Source organism: Mastomys coucha, unplaced genomic scaffold (assembly GCF_008632895.1).
Source record: "Mastomys coucha isolate ucsf_1 unplaced genomic scaffold, UCSF_Mcou_1 pScaffold15, whole genome shotgun sequence".
Lineage (NCBI taxonomy): Eukaryota > Metazoa > Chordata > Mammalia > Rodentia > Muridae > Mastomys > Mastomys coucha.
The window spans coordinates 160,049,697-160,069,436 of record NW_022196897.1 but is presented as its reverse complement, the minus strand read 5'-3'; the positions used below and the strand labels follow the sequence as shown (position 1 = coordinate 160,069,436).

The 19,740-nt window shown below is 47.1% G+C and overlaps 2 protein-coding genes across 2 annotated transcripts in view; one reads left to right on the top strand and one right to left on the bottom strand.

Annotated features, from left to right (window-relative positions):
* Positions 1–5,754, bottom strand: part of Rab22a (RAB22A, member RAS oncogene family) — a 48,979-nt gene extending 43,225 nt beyond the window's left edge. Inside the window, exons 1-2 of the mRNA XM_031372912.1 lie at positions 5,205–5,754; positions 3,818–3,897 (exon numbers count right to left, since the gene is read on the bottom strand). Of these exons, the coding sequence (XP_031228772.1) occupies positions 3,818–3,897; positions 5,205–5,240 (116 nt within the window). The 5' untranslated portion in view covers positions 5,241–5,754. The remainder of the gene's footprint in view (positions 1–3,817; positions 3,898–5,204) is intronic.
* LOC116091841 overlaps positions 5,711–19,740 on the top strand; it is a 75,011-nt gene continuing 60,981 nt past the window's right edge. The window contains exons 1-2 of the mRNA XM_031373286.1: positions 5,711–5,828; positions 5,975–6,017. The gene's annotated coding sequence lies outside the window, so the exon portion shown is untranslated. The remainder of the gene's footprint in view (positions 5,829–5,974; positions 6,018–19,740) is intronic.

Below are 19,740 nucleotides of genomic sequence, written 5' to 3'. Positions count from 1 at the left end.
CCCATCTTCCTGCCTTCAACTTTCCCTAGGAAGGGATACCCAAGCATACTGGAAATAAAGCTCTTAGAGACATACAGAAAAAGAATTAAAATAGCAATCAAAATAGTGCTATCATCTATCGAGCTCTGACAACCCTAGTGCTTCGCTAACCATTTATCTGCACTATCTTGAACCCCCTAACAATAAGGAGGTGGACCTGCTGTAACCCTTCCTTGGGTGTGGATTTAACTAGTAAGTGGCAGAGCTGCAGTTCAGAGGTACTGCAGTGTCTGTGTTTCACTCGGAAGGCCTCTATGTCAGGTTAACAATTTAGGGTTTTGGATGAGAACTGATGCCTTGGTACTGACTGGGAGGAGGAGGCTGAACTTCAATATCTGAAGACATGCTGCCCACCCAGGCAAAGAGGAACAGAGGTCCAAGTCTCTCAGGGGTTGTTCACAAGCATGTAGAAGTCCCAGGTGTCTGTGGGCCACCTGAGGGCACAGGCTACCTGGTAAGTAGAAGCTATTCCAGGTTGGCTCTTTGGTGTTAATGGTATGGGATTTACCCACATGCCCACAGTGACTGTAATACCACTATTCCAGCACACCCAAGGGACACAATGAGTTCCTCATCACAGAGGTGATCCTAATGAAGGTCTCGTCCTCCCACACATGTGTTCCCTGAGGATGGAATCATAGCTTGTGGTTGTCTGGCCAGCTACTGTTGACCTTTGTCATACAATTCCTATGCTACATCAAACCCCACAAAGTAGGTATGAACCAGACAAATCCAATAAAACCCTAGTCACTGACCTGGAAATTCTAGTCAGTGCTCACTTGAGGTCCCTTACTGAGGTCCCAACTTCAGTCCACAGGAAGGTTCTTTGTAGTGAAGGCTCCTCCCCTACTCCATAACCCATCTGGGCCATTAGAGAACACACATTTAGGAGTGAGGGACTTAGGAGTGGAGGAGAGCTAGACACCCACTTCTCTAGAGAGCTAGTCAAAATTATGGGTTGGAGACATGGGCCAGTGGCCAAGGAAAAGTTCTGGAGAAGCTGACTTTGGGTTCCATGATCCAGGTGAATCATGGGTGAGGGAAAGGAACCAAAAACAAAGGCACCTTACTCCATCATGCCTGGTGTGCACCTCTCTTGTTAGCCCCTTCCCCATCTTTAGGGATCCATGCCTGATCCCTGTCTCACGGTCTCAATGGCCATGCTTACAGGTCTCCCTCCTCTGTTTGTCTGTCCTTCAGTCTTTACCACCCCTCACTGCTACCAGCAGGCATACTTCTCTTCAAATACACACTTCCTTAACTTCCTTTCAGCCAAGTATAATCCACTCATCTTTCAACAGTTACATGTCAGTGTTTCTAAGTGTTTCACATTTCCCATGGTCCCTGAAGGAATCAAGCATGTCCAGAGAGGCCAGGGCCTGCTGTGTGCTGATATCACAGAGAGATGCTAAAGAGTCATTTTCTGCACAACAGATATGGAACATGCCTCTTTCTTAACCTACAGGGAAGCTACATCGACGCCATGGCAGGAATAGAGTGTGTCCAAATCAGGAGTCAGCAAATAGATTCTGAAAAGTGCCAGGTAGGCATATGATGGCTCATGCCTGTTCTCCCAGCACACAGGGGGCTGAGTTAGCCTTGGCTATATAGTAAGTTCCAGGCCTGCCTGGGCTAGAAAAGACCATGCTGCAACAACAAATAAATAAAAGTGACAGAGTGTCAGGCTTTGTGTGCCACAGGACTCCTGCTTTTGGTCAGAACAGCCTGAGAACAGCAGAGGCACATGTGACTGCTTTAGTAACATTTCATTTACCAAGACAGAAGGCAGAGGAGAAGGCTACAGTTTGCTGACACCAGGGTTAAATCACCAGCACCCACAATACCTGACACATGGTTGGTACCCAATAAATGAATAAATGTTTTGAAAACTACTCACTGGGCTTGATGGCTTTACAGTGGTCCCAGGGACAGAGAAGGCAAACTTCGTGGCATGGTAGGTAGAGCTGTGTTGACAATGGGCTACGCTTTACAGTGGTCCCGGGACAGAGAAGGCAAACTTAGTGACATGGTAGGTAGAGCTGTGTTGACAATGGGCTACGTTTTACAGTGGTCCCGGGACAGAGAAGGCAAACTTAGTGACATGGTAGGTAGAGTTGTGTTGACAATGGGCTACGCTTTACAGTGGTCCCGGGACAGAGAAGGCAAACTTAGTGACTTGGTAGGCAGAGCTGTGTTGACAATGGGCTACAGAGTAACAGCTGAGAAGGTGGTGGATTCCCTTCCAGCTTAGGAGCAGGACTAGGCTGTGATGCTGCTGGAAATCAGCAGGGTAGATGGGCAGCAGAGTTATAGGATAAGGAAACTGATGAAGAGCTGAGAACCCAGCACTCCAGATAGGTACAGGGCTCCCTGGGCTGTTCCTCATAAGGGAGGGAGCCTTGAGAGTCAGAAACAAGGAAGCAAAGATAAAGGAGGAGGGGACTTCGTAGTCTTTCCTATAAAAGATGAGCCAAGACACAGTCTGACACAGTGGGAGCCTGACTGAGCCAAGGCAAGGTAAGTTCTCTTAGTTTTCCTCTCTACTCATCTGATAGTAAAGGAGGTGGTGCCTTAGCACTCGTGGGTTCTGAGGTTTCGGCTGTGAGTGAAGTACGTCATTCGCTGATTCATCAGCACTCTGCACTCCACTTTGCAGTGCAGGTACCAACAAGCCCTGAAGAGCATGAGGTGATACTTTAAACTGTCTTCACTGCAGACACGTGGTGGATTTCATCTCCACACCTCCAAATGCATAAGAGACCCTGAGATTTTCACAAATTCTCAAGCAGCAGTCTTGTGAAGTTTCCCCCACAGTTGTGGCACAAAGCCATATCACATCCTGATGATGAACCACATTAACAACTTTTCTTTAAAGAAAGAAGACCAGTTGACTGGCAGGAAGTGTCTAGTCATTCATTACTCAGTTGTACAAACTTAACATAGTAGTAGATCCTACAAAGCTCAAGTTCTCAAAGAGAAAAATTAGTGTTGATCTCATGGTCACCCTGTGACAATTAAATAGTTAGAAGGGTATTTGTTCAATCTGTAAGAAGCCAGGGAGATGGCTTAGAGGTTAAACCACAGTGCTCTTCTGGAGGACCCGAGTTTGGTTCCCAGCACCCACAACGGGCAGTTCACAACCACTTCCAATGGGATCTGATGCTATGGCTTCCAAGGGTGGACACTCACATTTACACTCACAGACTTACACTCAGACACACACATGCCTAATCAAAAATAATGAAGTCTTCAAGAACTTTCTGGTCAACTCCAACAGTCCAAAAAATACCAGACACCTGAAAACAAACAAACAAACAAAACCCCAAACAAAGCCTAACCAACCAACCAACCAACCAACCAGAACATTTCTAAGTTAATTCATTAATTTAAAACTGTCATCAGTGCTACAATGTTCAAAAGGGTTTGGATCCAATTCTACTTCTTTTCAAGAACCAAAACTAGGTATGCTCCAAAGAACTGTATCAGGATGTGTTTTCATTTGCTCTCTTCCAAAGTGTAATTGGGTCTGTAAACTACTATGTCAACTGATTCTTTTTTTCTGTTAAAGTTCTTATTCGCAAAGTCTGAGGACAATTCTCCTAAGATACAGTAAACCTCACTGTATTCTCTCAAGTCATTTTGGAAATGTCAAGACCCAGCAATTCAAAATTTCATCCAGCTCAAGACAACAAGAGTTACACCTGGAACACATTTCTGCTTGCGATGTCTTTCCATGCACCCGGGGATAGATCTATAGTAAATAAACTTGTTCTCTTACCCTATGGTTGGATTGATATTCGGATCAAAACTGTCTTCCACAAACCGCCACACAATGCTTGATTTGCCCACACCCGTATCCTGAAAGAGAATAAAATGGGTGCCTGAGGAAAACTAGCCTATTTGAAGACACCCAAAACTACTTTGTTGTATAAAGTGGAAGATTTCAGAAAAAGCATCTCCACCTGTAGACGGAGAGACACAAAGAAGCTTTTGTAATAAGTCACTGAAGTAATTATATTGCAAAATGTATTATGGGGGCCAGGCACAGGAGTACTTGGGAGACAGAGGCAGGCGGATGTCTTAGCCTACAAACTGAGCTCAATGCCAGTCAAGGCCAAACAGTGAGAAACCATCTTGAAAGTATTGGGGAAGGATTTTGCAGTTCTTAAGAGACACTAGGACCTCTGGAAAGACCTAAGCTGGCCTGTGGTACAGGGCTGCAAAGTTAGCAAATTTGGGAGACGGAGGCAGGAGGGTTCCAAGTTCAAGGCCTGCTAAGTTTGACATTTCAAGGCTATCCTGGGCAACTTCTAGAGATCCTGCTAAAAAATAGAAGGAAGCTAGCTGGGGACACACAACTCAGTGGTGGGGCGGGCCTAGGATGTACAAGGTTTTAGGTTCAATCTCTAGGACTGAGCCCCTGCTCCCTCCCAAAGGACAAAAAGCTCTTTAAGTGAAAAGTGACTGAACTCACTGGCCTTTTAACAGATACAAGTAAAACTATGTGCTCCCAAGTTAGGGAGCAATCCAAGATGAACCCTAGCCCCACCCTGTTGGAGGGAAAAACCCTCCAACAGTAATTATTGGAATTTTTTTTTTTTTTTTTTTTTTTTTTTTGCTGTCATTAAAACAAAAACTCAGGAAGGAGATCATCAGAAGGCTCTGAAAAGGCCAAACTACTGTGAGAGGACCGGAAACCGAACCTTCAAAGTCCTGGAGGTTTCCTGGTAACGAACTCCTCCCTGCTATAGTGAAGAGCAAACTTTACTGGAAAGTAACTCTTGCAGAAGTGTCAAAGGCTTCCCAAAAGTTCAAAACCATCCCACATTGCCGAAAAGGAGGCCAAGTGTGCTCATAAAACCTAAGGACCTGCTGGGGGGTTAACTTTCAGAAACTTGGCTAACTTTTAAAGGTGTCCCTCGCAAAGTTGGAAGGAAACTACCTGTGGGCTACTTCTCCGTGGGATAGAAAGAAGGTGTCGCGCCGGGGACCACCCTGACGCCTGGGGGCCTTGGGTGGGGCACAGCCTGGAGGTCCCGCCGCCCCAAAGGTCTGTGAGGGGCTGCGTCCCATGCAGAGCGTGAAGGGGTGCAAGGGGCCCTGGAGTGCCGGGGCCCGCCCACCTGGCCTCCGCGACCCTCCGGACCCGGCCCGCCGCAACTTACCCCAAGCAGGCACACTTTAAGCTCCCTCAGCGCCATGGCCCGGGAACCAGGGGTGCGGGCCCGCCGCCGCCCTAAGTTGAGGAGGGAGAGGCCCGGCCCAGCACCAGCATCCCCCGGCGCCGCTGCCTCACCGCCAAGTCCAGGCCGAGCACTCGGGGCGGCCGTGCGTCCGCCGCCGCCCTTCGGTTCGGCCGACCCGTCACTTGTCCCGCGGAGTCACCTCAACAGCCCGGACACCGCCTCGGCCTCCCGGGCGCCACCGCCGCCGCCATCTTGGGACGCCAGCTGGGTCACCTGACCTCCCCGCCCACTTCGGCAGCCACCTTCTCCGCGAGGGCGGGGCGGCCGGCTCTCAGCTCACAGGCGGGTGGGCGGAGCACCAAGGGGCGGAGCCTCAGCGTCGCCCCGCCCTCCAGCTCCGCCTCAGCCCCATCTTCTCTAAGGAGTGGGAGGAACGGGGTGGGGCGTGATCTTGGCGTTACCACGCCTCTAGCTCCACCCCCCACCCGTCCCAAGATGGCGGGTGAGCGCAGTCAGGCTGGTGGGCGGAGCGCGATGGATGGGCGGGACCTCTGGTCTCGCCCCGCCTCCGGCCCCGCCCTCCAGCACATCCTAAGATGGCGGGTGAGTGGGTCTAGGCTCCGGGGTCTCCGGCGGCTTCCTTCCCCCTCCCCGAGAATTCCCCTCCCCTCATCCCACCTCCGCGAGCCCTGGACTCGCCGCCCGCGCAGCCCCGTGTAGCTCCTTGTGTGTCTTTTGATTTTTCACAGAGCCCTCAGTACTTTGTGGACTTGCAGGATGACTTAGAGGACTGTAAGTAACTGTTGGGGCACCCCGCCCCTCCCTGGGTCCCTCTCAGAGGACTGTGGGGTGCACTTAGACGGGACGGGAGCCTCAGATCGAGCCTATCTCCAGCCCGCCTCCTCAGGTGGTCTTCCTTCCCGGGCTAGGACTTCGATCTGTTGGAAACTTTGCCTTCCTGTCACTTTCTCCTCTAGCTGCTCTAGGAGCTGTGAGAGGGAAAAGCTAGTCCCAACCTGGGATGAACCTTCTTGGGTTCCTAGTTAGGGCGTGGGAGTGCCGCTCTACTTGTGGGCCTGGCCAGCTCCATGTCTTCATGGAGCCCACTGCTTCCCTTGTTTTGAGTGGGTCTCTTCCACTTCAGCCTCCACTTTTTCTCTGGAATTATTAATAAGGGACAGTAGTTGAGAGATGCCACCTTCTAAGTGCAAGTTACAATTTGTGGTTAATGGACGAATGAAGCTTTGGCTTTTCTATCCAACATATTTTTTCAGCGCCTACCTCTACCTGCTTGGACCATTTGTTGGGTTTGTGAATTTACAAAGATGAAGTAGAAACAGCCACTATTCCCTAGATCTCCCTCACAGGCCAGAGGGGATTAGAAAAAATACCAAACCCAGGGTGGCTTGCTGTTGATTGAGGCCAAATCACCTCAAATGACACAAATCACCAAAGTCAACTGGGGCTTCCTGAGTCCCAGCCCTGAGTTACTGGAGTCCTCTTTCCTTCCCTACCTGAAAGTCCCCGAGAGGAGTTGATGTTGACTGAGAGTTTTTGATAGACGATTGCAGTGTTGAGCACACTTTATCCCTGTGTGTGTGTGTGTGTGTGTGTGTGTGTGTGTGTGCGCGCGCGTGCACGCATGTCAACTCTATTAATGTAGCATGACACTTGGAGAGAAAATAAAAGTGAATGACGAAGTGGCCTGGCTCTTGAGTCAGCCCCCAGGTGCAGTTCTGGGTCACTCCAGTTGCAGTGGGATCTGGGGCAGGTGACCATACCACTTAAGAGCCTCATTGGTCATTTCCTCTACAAAACCAACACAATAGCAACCTACCTTCTAAGTCTTAGGGATTCAAGGCCAGCCTGGTCTGCATAGTGAGTCCCAGGCTGGCTAGGGTTGCATAATGAGGGATTTTGTAAAGATTAAACAATCAAAGAAGGTGACATGAGTCCTTGTGCACAGTAAACACTGAGTAAATGTTGGCTGCTGCTCTGGGAAGTGTGTGGGATTAGCCTGTCTTCCAGAGAAGGCTGAGAATCAGAGCGGTCAGGGTCTCATCTAGTGTGCCATGGATGTTAAGGAAGACAAGTTGATTCCTTCTGACTCTGCTTTTTCTGGTTTACCCTACACACTGACCTTACAAATGATCTTCACCCCGGAGCTGGGGCGTGTCTGTCACTTTGGGTGACCCCTGTCTTCTCCTTTATCTAAGCCACTGGGCTCAACCTTCCTAATGCTGTGACTCTTTAGTACCGTTCCCCCTGTTGTGAAGACCTCCATCCATAAAAGGATTTTTGTTCCTACTTCAGAGCTGTGTGTCTGCTACTGTTATGAGTCCTCATGTAAATATCTGATATGGAGGTTTTCTGATGGTGACCTTGGGAAAGGATTGTCTGACCCCCACAGGGGTGATGACCCATAGGTTGAGTTGCTGGAAAGGATGCTTCTCGATGTAGGTCAGGTTCCTGTGGGCAGGATACAGCTCATCCTTTTTATAACAACACGTCCTGAATGGCCTAGGTAAAAATTGATACTGTAACGGTTACATTACTGATGCATCACTGATAGCAGTAGTGGACTCTGACGCTTGTCTGACTTACTTCAAGATTTTTGATTAAGTTTGGCTAATCTCAAGAAGAAGGCATTTTGAGGGAGTGTCTTGCTTCTAAATCATTCAGGGTCTCCAGGCCAAAGCAGCACAGAAAAGATGGGATTTTTCTAGGACTGGCTTGTTGAAGTGATTCTGAATTCTCTTGAGAGTGTCCATAGGGGAGATAGGCTTCCTCTGGTTTTCAAGTGGGGTTGTGCGGTGGGGGGTTGGGGGGGAGGGCAGGGCACTTCAGAGTCTGCCTGAGGGTTCTGAATGTTGGGGGCAGGGCACTTCAGAGTCTGCCTGAGGGTTCTGAATGTTGAGATTTGCTTATTGTATGGGGAGGCTGACTGTTGATAAGATCTGTTCATCCAGTTAGCATTTAAATGTATTTAAATGTATACCCGGCATGGATGGGTGGGAAATGAGGGGGCTCTGTGGCACATATACAAAGACCTAAGAGACCAATCAAGAACTCACAGTATGTGGTCGCATTTGGATCCTCCAGTGGTTGAACAGAACCACTGTGAAAAGAAAAGGCATTGAAGTGAGATTGGGTATTAGGTAATATTAAGAATTGCTATTTATTTTTTCAGCGGTGATAATGGTATCATGTTTTTCTTCAAAGGAAGAGCCCTGACAGCAATAAGCATTCATGAGTGAAATGACTTCGTGTGTGAAATCAGCTTTCAAACTCCATAACAAATAGTAAACAAGATGTTGGGAGGAGGGGCCCAGCAGCACGATGGATGGCAGAGCGCTGAGACTTGGAGAAGCCATAGCTGGGGACTAGCCTTTCATTTTCCCAGACTTGAAATTTCCCCCAGTAAAAGGTTTTTAAAAATGAGATGAAAGTGTCACAAATGATGAGACATTTGCAGGAGGAGCTGGGAAGCTGGGCTTCAATTCTGAATATGCTGGGAGTTATTGTAGGACGCATTTAGCTTCAAAAGACCTTGTGTGTGACCACATTTCTTTTCAGATGTTTAGTTTTCAAGAGGTATCAGTGAAGGAAGTTAGGAGAGGGCATATTTCTATTTATGAGGAAAGCAAGGTGCCAATAAATGATGTCTAGATCTTTGGTGAAAATAGGATTAGCTCAGCCCGTGGAATATAGATAGAGTCTTTGAATCTGCATGCTTGGGAGTGGTGCTTGTTCAATCCTGAGTGAAAGACTTCTTCCAGAGCAAAGCACACTGTATTCCCCCTACACAGTCTGTGACACTGTTCTTTGCAAAGACTGCAGCCACTCTGGACCCCCATTGCAGGCAGTATGCTAACTTGAGCCGTAAATGAAGCCACTGAGTTTTTTCTTTGTACAATATGAATTTGATCCAAACATTGGCACCTGTCTTTTACTGAAATCTCTCTGTCAAGTAAAATAATTTAAGAGTTGGAGAGGCTAATACTTGAGCCAAGCTCAGACAGTCGACCAGTCTTTAAATTAGAAACTGACCAGTATTTATTTACCCATGAAGGGGCAGATAGGAAAAATGTTTAGCTTTTCAGGATAGAAGGTATGTGACACAGCTGTAGGCTCTGAAGTTGCAAACTAGACCAACCATAAACCACACACACACACACACACACACACACACACACCCATACCCTATGAACTATACAGATACAAACATATGCATACATGCATCCTGAAAGCAATCATGCTCCTTTCCTAGCATATACCCTAGAAGGAACTGTAAACCACAGAGACATACAATACACATATAACCCAATCATGTACTATAAACCATGCAGCTGCAAACCACACAAACACAACCAAAAACCTCACACATATTCACAAACACACACATCATAAACCACCCATACCACCAATCACAAACAACCTACCCATAAACTTCACACACCCCATATATATATATGTACACATATATGATATATATATATATATATATATATATATATATATACACATGTATACATATGCATGTACACACACAAACATATGCCATAGGTCATACAAACACACCCATAAACTTCACATCCACATATGCACAGACCATAAACTGTACATATCACCAACCACACATAGCACACCCATAAACTTCACGTACCTTATAGGTACACACACACGTATACACATCATAATTCATATAACCACACCCATAAAGTACACACACACACCGTAAACCACACACGTGCGTCTATATGTGTGTGTATCTGTGTGGGCCTGGATGTATGCTGGTGAAGCTCTATCAACACAAGGCAGGACTGAACTTGGCTCAGGGCAAGTGTTTTGTTGATGTCTCCATGAAATGAAACTGTCAAGTGTTGGAGCAGTGAAATCGTGGCTTGTGGCTAAGCTGGGCCCACCTGTTGGGGTGTCTTTCCTGCTGGGTTTAGTGAGCAGAATATTGTTGGAGGACCACTGCTTGGCTGAACAACCTTTGACAAGTTACTCACACTTGACATCTGGTCTCCTGTGGTTGCTGGGGATGAAGACATCCACTCTTTCCTCTGGGTGGATGAGCAGGGCAGCGAGACCAGAGTGGCTCCCTTACAGGCTGATGCAGTCTCATTCTGCTCGGGCTCCTAGGAGGCAAATAGATGTCAGGAAGTCCTGGAGATTGGAAAAAAAATGTTTTCAGTGGCATTCTTCATCACACAATTAAAGTCAATTCATTTCACAGAGAAGCTTTAATAAAAATTTTAAACAATTTTTACAATATAATCTAATTAAAAAGAAAGCTGTTGGGGTCTATAAGGCTGGCTCAGCAGTTAGGAATATTTATTTTTACAGAGGACCTAGGTTCAAGTCTTAGCATCTGTATGGTGGTCCACAGCAGTCTGGAATTCCTTACTCCCTGAGAATGCAACATCCTCTTTTGAAGTCTACAGGCACCAAGCATGCACATGGTACATGTTACGTACATGCAGACAAAACACTCATACAAATAAAATAATAAAATCTTAACAATAATAATAATAGTAGTAATGATAATACTACTACTACTACTAATAATAATAATGTTGCTTCCCTCCTGGTGCTAAGGATGGAACCTAGGGCCTCCTGCATTCCATGTGTGTGCTCTGTCACTGAGTCACACCCCATTGTCTTGTTTACTTTTGAGTTTTGCAACAGGGCTTTCCTGAGTTACCCAAGAAAGCCTTAAATATGCTCTGTAGGCCTTGAACTTGCGCTCTTTCTGGCTCCGCCTTTGGAATAGCTGTGGTTATAGGCCTATACCCCCAGGCTTGGCTTACAAAGTGGTTTTGCCCTTCAAAATGCCTGTTGGTCTTAACCCTGTTGGGGAAGATCTAGAAGGTGGCATGTAGTTGACTTCCTCATCTGGATAGTCATTCTTGCTTGTAACAGACATTTCACCGGCTCCTCCAGCACGCCTGGTCTAGGCCTTTGGAGGTGCAGGGGAGGGAAGCAGAAGAGACCCTTGCTCTCAAGATGTCCTTAGCTCAGTGGGTGGCAGACAGTGGGGACAGTGCAGACTCACTAGGTTTCAGCCCAGGTGACAGAGTGATCCACGAGCAGGGGTATCATGAGTACAGTGATTCATTCTGCTTCAGGGAAAGGGGGGTGACATTGGAGTGGAGTCGGGCTGAGGAAGGCAATAGGCACTCTGGAGAGTGTGTGGTGAGACAGTTTCCCCATGGCCTCCTTTGTGTTTAATCCGATGGCAATGTGGAAGAGTTGGAAATGGGGCGTGGAGAAGAGTGGCGGGGTGACACTGGGAAGGACGGCTGGAGGCTGCAGAAGAATCTTCCTGACCAGTCAGGTTCCGGTCTAAGAAGAAGGCGATAGAAAGCTCTGGAGGGTTTGCTTGGACTTTGTCATAGCAGGCTCAGGCAGGAGAGCTGCCTACCCAGGCAGTGGCACAAAACCACCATTTATTTTTATTTATTTGTTTCTTTTTAGTTGTATATCTGTGTTTGTATGTAGGTATGTGCATGGGAGGATAGTGCTTACGGAGGCCAGAGGCATCAGGTTCCCTTGAGCTGTGAGCTGCCCGGAGTGATTGCTGGGAACTGAGCTCTATCCCTCTGAAAGAACAGTATGTGCTCTCCAGCCCCAAGCTGCCGTTTCTTTAGGACTAATGATGAGAGTGTTGGAAGTGTTTCTAGCAGTTTAATTATTTACAGGACTGGGAAGTGGCTTGGACAAAGGCTCTTGTTGCCAAACCTGCTGACCTGGGTTTGGTGTCTAGGACTTCCACATAGCCCAAGGAGAGAACATCTACAAATTATCCTCTGACCTCCATGCTTATACCATGGTACATATGCACGACTCCACAAACCCACAGTAAATAAGATAGAACTCCACTAGGACTGGCAGAAATGTTGTTAACTAGAACTCTGTAAAAGTTCTGTAAGAGGCTAAGAGGTTAGCACTTTTTACCCAATGTTGTTGCTGAGCAAAGCTAGCAAGGGACAAAGAGAGGTTAAAAGGTTGTTCAAAATAGTCCATACAATCTAGTAGATGGTACCAGGAGGGCCCCGTGCAGTTTGTTCCAGCCACAGATCATTGGAGACATCATCCATTCATCAGACCTTTACTAGAAGTGCTTAGGTCTCAGGTACTACAGTAGGCGTGTAGGCCCAGTAGTGAGTGGATCCAGTGACAGAGACCAGTGTGCAGCAGGTTAACATGAACTAGTGTCATAGTTTCAGGTTGTGAGAGGTGCTGTGAGGCCAGACATCCGTAAACGTGGTCCAGAGTGCCAGGACAGCCAGATGTGGGGCTTGTATGCGTACTTCCAGCACGTGTGAGGCTGAGGCAGGAGAATGCCAAGTTTTAGTCCAGTTGAGACTTCAGAGTGACACTTTCAAAAGGGGAAACAAGCCAAAACAGAAAGCCAGTGCCAGGCAGTGGCTGGAGCCTGGGGGGCTGTTTGTGTCCAGGGGTGAGAGAAAACTTCTCTGGAGCTTTGTGACGGGCTCTTGAGTTGAGACTGCAGTGGACTTGGAGATTTCATGTGAAGAGCCCAAGAAATCGTTCACAAATGGCTCCTCAAAGTCAAGGGCCAGCAGAATATGTGTGTCTGACACCCAGTGAGTGATGAACATAGGCTACAGAGGAGTGGGTATAGTCACATCTAATGTCCCCCAGGCCCCTGTAAAGGGATGTGTTTGCTTTCTACTTAGGAAGTTGCGGGGAGCCACTAGAGAGCTTGAACCAGGGTATTGACTAGAGGTGAGCAGTTCTGTCAGGAAAGGAGTTTGAGTAGACCTGCAAACCAGACAAAGGATGGGTACCATGCTCTCAGGCTCCCTAGAAAGGACATGGATGTGACATAGGGGGATGAGGCTCATGGTGATTTCCAGTGGTCAGAGAAGAGCGACCCCAGAGGTAGGTCTCATGGGAAAGCCTGTTTGATCTCTACACAGATAGATGTTGATAGGGCTAGCTGCCCATTCTTCTTGATCTCCAACCCTGTGCCACCCTCTGACAGCGTTTGAAATGGGCATGGCCAGGTGGTTCCTTTGCTTATCAGAATGAGTTGTATTGGCCTTGGGTTGCCATGGTCAAGCACAGCAAATGGCACTGGCCAGCACTTAGAGAAGAATGCTTTGGGCAGTGGAGTAAGTAAGTGGACACCACTTACTTCAGAGGGTTAGCCAAGATGGGAACTAGAAACAGGTTGGCAGTTGAGAGACTCAGTGATTTCAGTGACTGATTGCTCCGCACAGCTCCCAAGCAAATGGGAACCAGTTGAGGAGGCATGGAAAGTTAAGTAGGTGAGCTGAGGCCTGCTGGTCAATGGCCACCTACTGAGTGCTCATCAGTCAGCAGCTGAGCATTGGGTATGTTGGGGACTGGTTACTGCTTTCATAGCCTAGCCGGGTGGTGGTGGCGCACACCTTTAATCCCAGCACTTGGGAGGCAGAGGCAGGTGGATTTCTGAGTTTGAGGCCAGCTTGGTCTACAGAGTGAGTTCCAGGACAGCCAAGGCTACACAGAGAAACCCTGTCTTGAAAAATCAAAAACAACAACAATGTCCCCTGCTCATCCACCCAGAGGAAAGAGTGGATGTCTTCATCCCCAGCAACCACAGGAGACCAGATGTCAAGTGTGAGTAACTTGTCAAAGGTTGTCCAGCCAAGCAGTGGTCCTCCAACAATATTCTGCTCACTAAACCCAGCAGGAAAGACACCCCAACAGGTGGGCCCAGCTTAGCCACAAGCCACGATTTCACTGCTCCAACACTTGACAGTTTCATTTCATGGAGACATCAACAAAACACTTGCCCTGAGCCAAGTTCAGTCCTGCCTTGTGTTGATAGAGCTTCACCAGCATACATCCAGGCCCACATAGATACACACACATATAGACGCACGTGTGTGGTTTACGGTGTGTGTGTGTGCTTTATGGGTGTGGTTATATGAATTATGATGTGTATACGTGTGTGTGTACCTATAAGGTATGTGAAGTTTATGGGTGTGCTCTGTGTGGCTGCTGGATGACTAGGGCAGTGAGTCTTAAGAAAACCAAACCGTCCCGGCCTAAGAGCAGTGCTTAAGTGTGGTCTGAGTGTCAGTGGAAGGGGAAGACAGAAAAGCAGGAGGAGCTAGGCTAGGGTTGGGCTTGGTCTTATTTTTCTACTGCTGTGAAAAGACATCATGACCAAGGCAGCTTATAGAGTAAAGACTTTATTAAAGCTTACAGTTTCAGAGACTTAGAGTCCATAACCATCATACAGGGAACGGGACCTCAGACACTTGAGCAGTAGCTGAGAGCTCATATCCTGGACTTTCAGCTCAAGACAAACAGAGCTAATGTGGAATGGCTTTAGCTTTTGAAACCTCTAAGCCCATCTCCAGTGACACACCTCCAGCAAGGCCATGTCTCCTAATTCTTCCTAAACATTTCTACCAACTGGGGACCAAGTATTCAGATATATGAGCCTATGGGGCCATCCTCACTCAAACCACCACAGGCTTCCTGAGGCCTGAAGACTCCAGTCTGTCCATAGAAGAGTTTGTTCCTGTCTGGGAGAAGTGCGATCCACTAGCAGATTGGCCAAAGAGAAGCAACTCTTGTTGGGTCAGAACTTCTTGGTACTTTGGAATAGTTGTAGCAGGAAGAAGATCGAAACTTCCCTGCTGCAGAGGCTGGTGTAGGTTCTTTCTGTCTTTTTAAATGTGTCTCAGGTCTGACTAGTGAATTCATTGTGTCTTTAAATAATTGTGCTCTATTTATCAGTACTGTGTCAATGATGAATTACCTTCTCCAGGTTTGGCCCTAGCCAGTGGGTCTGCAGACAGGTTGAGATGTGTCACCCCAAAGTGAGGCGTAGGAATTGCTTAGATGCAGTGGTCTTGCCAATCAGGTGACCTGAGTAGATGTTTTCCCTTGTCCGTCAGTGTAAAAGTCACAGTCATAAATCATGACAGGTTTTAGAAGCTGTGATTAAAGCCACAAATCAAAGAAGAATCTCCATGTATGCATGGGGTAGAAGGGATGTCTGCTCATGAATTAAGTTGGGCTTTTGAGCCAGCCCAGTGCATGGTGCTAGGCATAACCATCAGTGGCCCTCAGAGATTTTCTGTGGAAAGCATCGTGTGTCCAATCTCTCTGCCGAGAGCTTATAAGCTATCCTGTGGGGTCTTGGAGAATGACAGTGATCCAGACAAATTTTGTTCACACAATTTGCCTTTGAAGTTCAGTTAAATCACCAGGGCCTCAAACAAGCCAGGGACCAGTCAGAAGGGTTTTCTGAGATTTGGCAGGTCTGGTCTAGCTAGTAGAGACAGTCACCATTTAGGGTTTTGTATTCATCCTTGGAACTTGTTAGAGAGAGCGAGAGCCCCTCTGAACAGCAGGATGGGGAGTGGCTATGCAAGTCTCCCCCAGATCCCATAGGACTCTTAGAAACTTAGTTATTTGTTCATAGAGAGACTAGTGAACCCCTCTCACATGGAATGATGGTTTCCTTAAGGTCTTCATTGTACCCTCCTTTTTTTTCTTTTTCTTTTGAAGTGCAAATTTTGTGACTAATGATAGCCACCTTGCCCTTTGTCAACTAATCTACTATTTTGAGCTAGATCTAGACATGGTGGACCACGTTTGTCATACTCTCCAACCAGTGTCCCCTAGTGCCGTGTCAGAGACAGGATATTGGATCGTGTGGATAATTGGTCTGGCCCAGGGTGTCATAGCTCACACAGAGTTATAGTGACAGGATGACATGTTGAATGGAGAGTCGTAAATATCGGGACTGCCCCGAGAACGGATTCTTAATGAAAATGCTTGCTGGGATGGACGCGCTGGAACATTCTGCCTGCAGCCTCAACCCTGCTCACGTCTGGACCAATAAAGGAACCTCATTGGCTATGTTTTATTGTGTTTATTTTTCCTCACCTTTCCACTTAAAACCAATTATACTGTGGCTCCTCAGTCAGGGGCTGGTGGCTTCCAGTGAGACTTCCTGTGTCCCTGGACCAGAGAAATGACTATCCTGCTTCTGCTGTGCTCATGCCATATCTGCAATATCTCTTTCTTTCTTTCTTTCTTTCTTTCTTTCTTTCTTTTTTCCGAGACAAGGTTTCTCTGTGTAGCCCTGGCTGTCCTGGAACTCACTCTGTAGACCAGGCTGGCCTCGAAGTAAGAAATCTGCTTGCTTCTGCCTCCCAAGTGCTGGGATTAAAGGCATGTGCCACCACTGCCCCCTTTTCTCTTCCTAATGACAAATCCTCACTTGATCTGGAGAGCCCGGCTCGGGGATCATTTTGGTTACAGGAAAACTGTCTCTGCTCCCCCTCTCCAAGCGGGACTCACTTCTTGGTTGTGTGTGTCATTTCCCTTGGCCCTTCCCCTACAGGACTGAATGCTTGGTCCCCAGGAGTCTTTGCATCTGGGGACTGACTCCAGGGCTTTGCTGAGTTCTGAGTGACTGGATGGAGATGGTTTTCACAGTACATTTGCTGTCTACAGACCTGAGTTCATACTGATCTTGTCATTCTTTTCTTCTGTAAAGTAATCTGATGAATTTCTTTTCTTTCTCTTAGGTTTAACCTGATGTCCTTTAGCCCTGTGAAGCACATCTCTCATTGTGCATAGGCTTTTGCCTAGGCTTCGGCATTTGCCCCTAGATAGCCTGCTATAGGAAGCTGGTGTATCATGAAGGGCCATGACTTCTACACAGGCCCTCAGGGTTGGATGCGTGGGCTCACTGGAGCCTCCCGTCCCTGTCATCCTTCAGTCCGCCTGTTGAATGGTGAAGAGATTGACAGTAGTTATTTGGTTTTCTTAAGACAAATGTTGAGCAACTAGTTTAGCATTGTGAAGGATAATTCCCTTTTTTCTTAGTTATAGGTTCTTGGTTGTTTTTATTTTTATTTTTAATTTAAATCATCAAATAGTTTTGCTTTTTGTTTTGTTTTGTAATTGCCTCATTTTATTTTTATTTTATTTTATTTTGTGTGCACTGGTATTTTGCATGTATGTCTGTGTGTTGGTGTCAGATTCTCTGGAATTGGATTATAGACACTTGTGAGCTGCCATGTGAGTGCTGGGAATTGAACCTGGGTCCTCTGAGAGAGTAGCCAGTGCTCCTAGCCACAGAGCCCTCTCTCCAGCACCCAGTTGCCTGGTTTTATGATCAGAGGGAAATAAATCTTGTAGACTAAGAGAATGGACACCACCTCACAGACAAGCTCTTGGATTGGGTTGTGTGAGCTCAGAGCTGTGCTGGCATGGCTGGATGGTAGAAATGGGTGTCTGTCCCACTGGTGTGGCAGGCTGTCCTTGGAATCCTTCCCTGTAAGGCAAGGGACAGCCATGGCTGCTAACAGCAGGGACCTTGGGCACAGTTCAGTCAATACAGGACATGGATGGATGCGTGCGTGTGTGTGTCTGTATGTATGTGTGTATATCTGTGTGTATGTGTGATTTTGGTATATGTGTGTATGTGTGAATATATGTGTGAGTGTTTGATTGTGTGTAAGTGTATGTATGAGTGTATGTATTTGTGAGTGTGTGAGTATGTGTGTGTGTGTATGAGTATGTCTGTATATGTTTGTGTGTGTGTGTGTGTGTGTGTGTTTGGTGTGTATATGTATCCAGTATCAAGCAGTGGACAGAGACTGGGTGCCAAGCACATGGGATTCTGGGAAGAAAAACCTACTTGCCGACTACACTGGCACTGCTGAACTCTCGCCGACTGCTCTTTCCTGTTCTGTTTATTTGCCTTTTGTTGTGGAGTTAGTGCTGTCCGGCGTGAACCTAGCCTTGGCAATTCATTCTTGATGGCAAATGAACTAAAACATGATTAGTATCGGTTTATTTTCTGTTTTAATTGGGCCAGTTGATGTGAAGTTTCTATTAAACAGTATTTTCTCCAGGAAGGCTTGCTTTTCTGCATTATATTAAGCTTTCATGAATGAAGCTGGTAACATTTATTCCCCAGATGCAAAACATACAATGAAAACAATCGAACAAGGAATTATTCATATACTACTTCCTAGTTCATGCCTGACTTGAGTACCTGAGATTCTTGGTGTTCATGTGCAGCCTGGGCTTGTTGGCTCCCAGGAGAGTTGACTGCCCCGTGCCATCCGTCGTGGAGACCTCACCCCTGTTCCTGTCCACAGTAGCCAGGCAGCGTGCCATCTTAGCAGTGGCTAGAGCCAACATCACTTCATGTGCTTCCTCCATCGCCAAGGGACACAGGAAACCAGCTCGGCAGGTTTTTACCATTCGCTCACTCATTCCACACCTTTTATTGAGTGTCTGTGTGTTCCAGGCATACCAATGAGCTCATCAAGCTTCGTACTCTTGGGGTGAGGGAGGTGGAAGGGACACAGCTGATGAACATCAAACATGCATTTTCCTTCTGAAGGTGAAGTGTTTGCTGGGAAACTAGAAAAAGAAATGGAGCAGTGGAACGCAGGCAGTTTGCTGCTGTTGTTTTGTTGTTCTTGTAAGGAAGTTATCTGAGAGGACATCTAGGAAAGAGTGTTATCGGCTAAAGAAACAGGCAGAGCCAAGTCCCAGTGATGGGAAAGTGTTTGACTTTGGTGGTGACAGAAGTTCCCTCTGATCAGAAGCCTCCAGGTAGTCATGTTGAGAGCTCTAGCTGCTTGGGTGTGACTCAACCACAGGGGTCTTTTGTCATGCTCTCCTCCACCCTAAAAGGGAAGGGATGCTCCTGGTATGTGGGGTATGAGGCCCGGGGGTGTTATTGACAGCGGTAGGACCCACAGCCGAGAGCACTCAGACCTCAAGACCCATGTGGAGACAGCCTGCTCTGTTATTATGGAGCTCATCCGTAGTTGATTGATTTAGTTTGTCTTCAGAGACATAATGAACAGCAGCAGCAAAATGTCACGGGGAGGTGACTCACCTCAGCACCTGGCCAGCACACACTGCCTTCCACAATGAAGCTGGCACTGGCTTTCTCACCATGAGGAAGGGCAGCCTCAATCTCATTTGCTTCCAATTAAAACAAGGTGCTGCACCATTGTCAGGGGACCAGTCACAGCCGGTGGGATAGCTCAGCCCTGGGCGGGATAGCTCAGCCCTGGGCGGGATAGCTCAGCCCTGGGCGGGATAGCTCAGCCCTGGGCGGGATAGCTCAGCCCTGGGAGGGTCTTCTGAGCCTCAGAGAGCGCAGTAACTAACTGGTCCACACAAGGCACAATGCTTTAGAAAAGAAAGTGAGGTTTTGGTACTTGAAATAAGAGGCGCAATTCTTTTAGGCATGAATGTGACATTATTAGTAAAATTATTTTCCTTGGATTGCATCAATTCAGAAATCAGTCACTATGTGTCATTTTGTTATTTTTACTTTATCAATGTATAATGTGTATTTTTCTTTATATCAAATACATTTGAAGCCATTTTAAAATATACAATATGAAGGAAATAAAATAACATCATTGAATCCTAGACACTCCTGTCTGCAAGATTTTTTCTTCTTTACTTTCGTTCTTTTTTTTTTTGCTTTTTT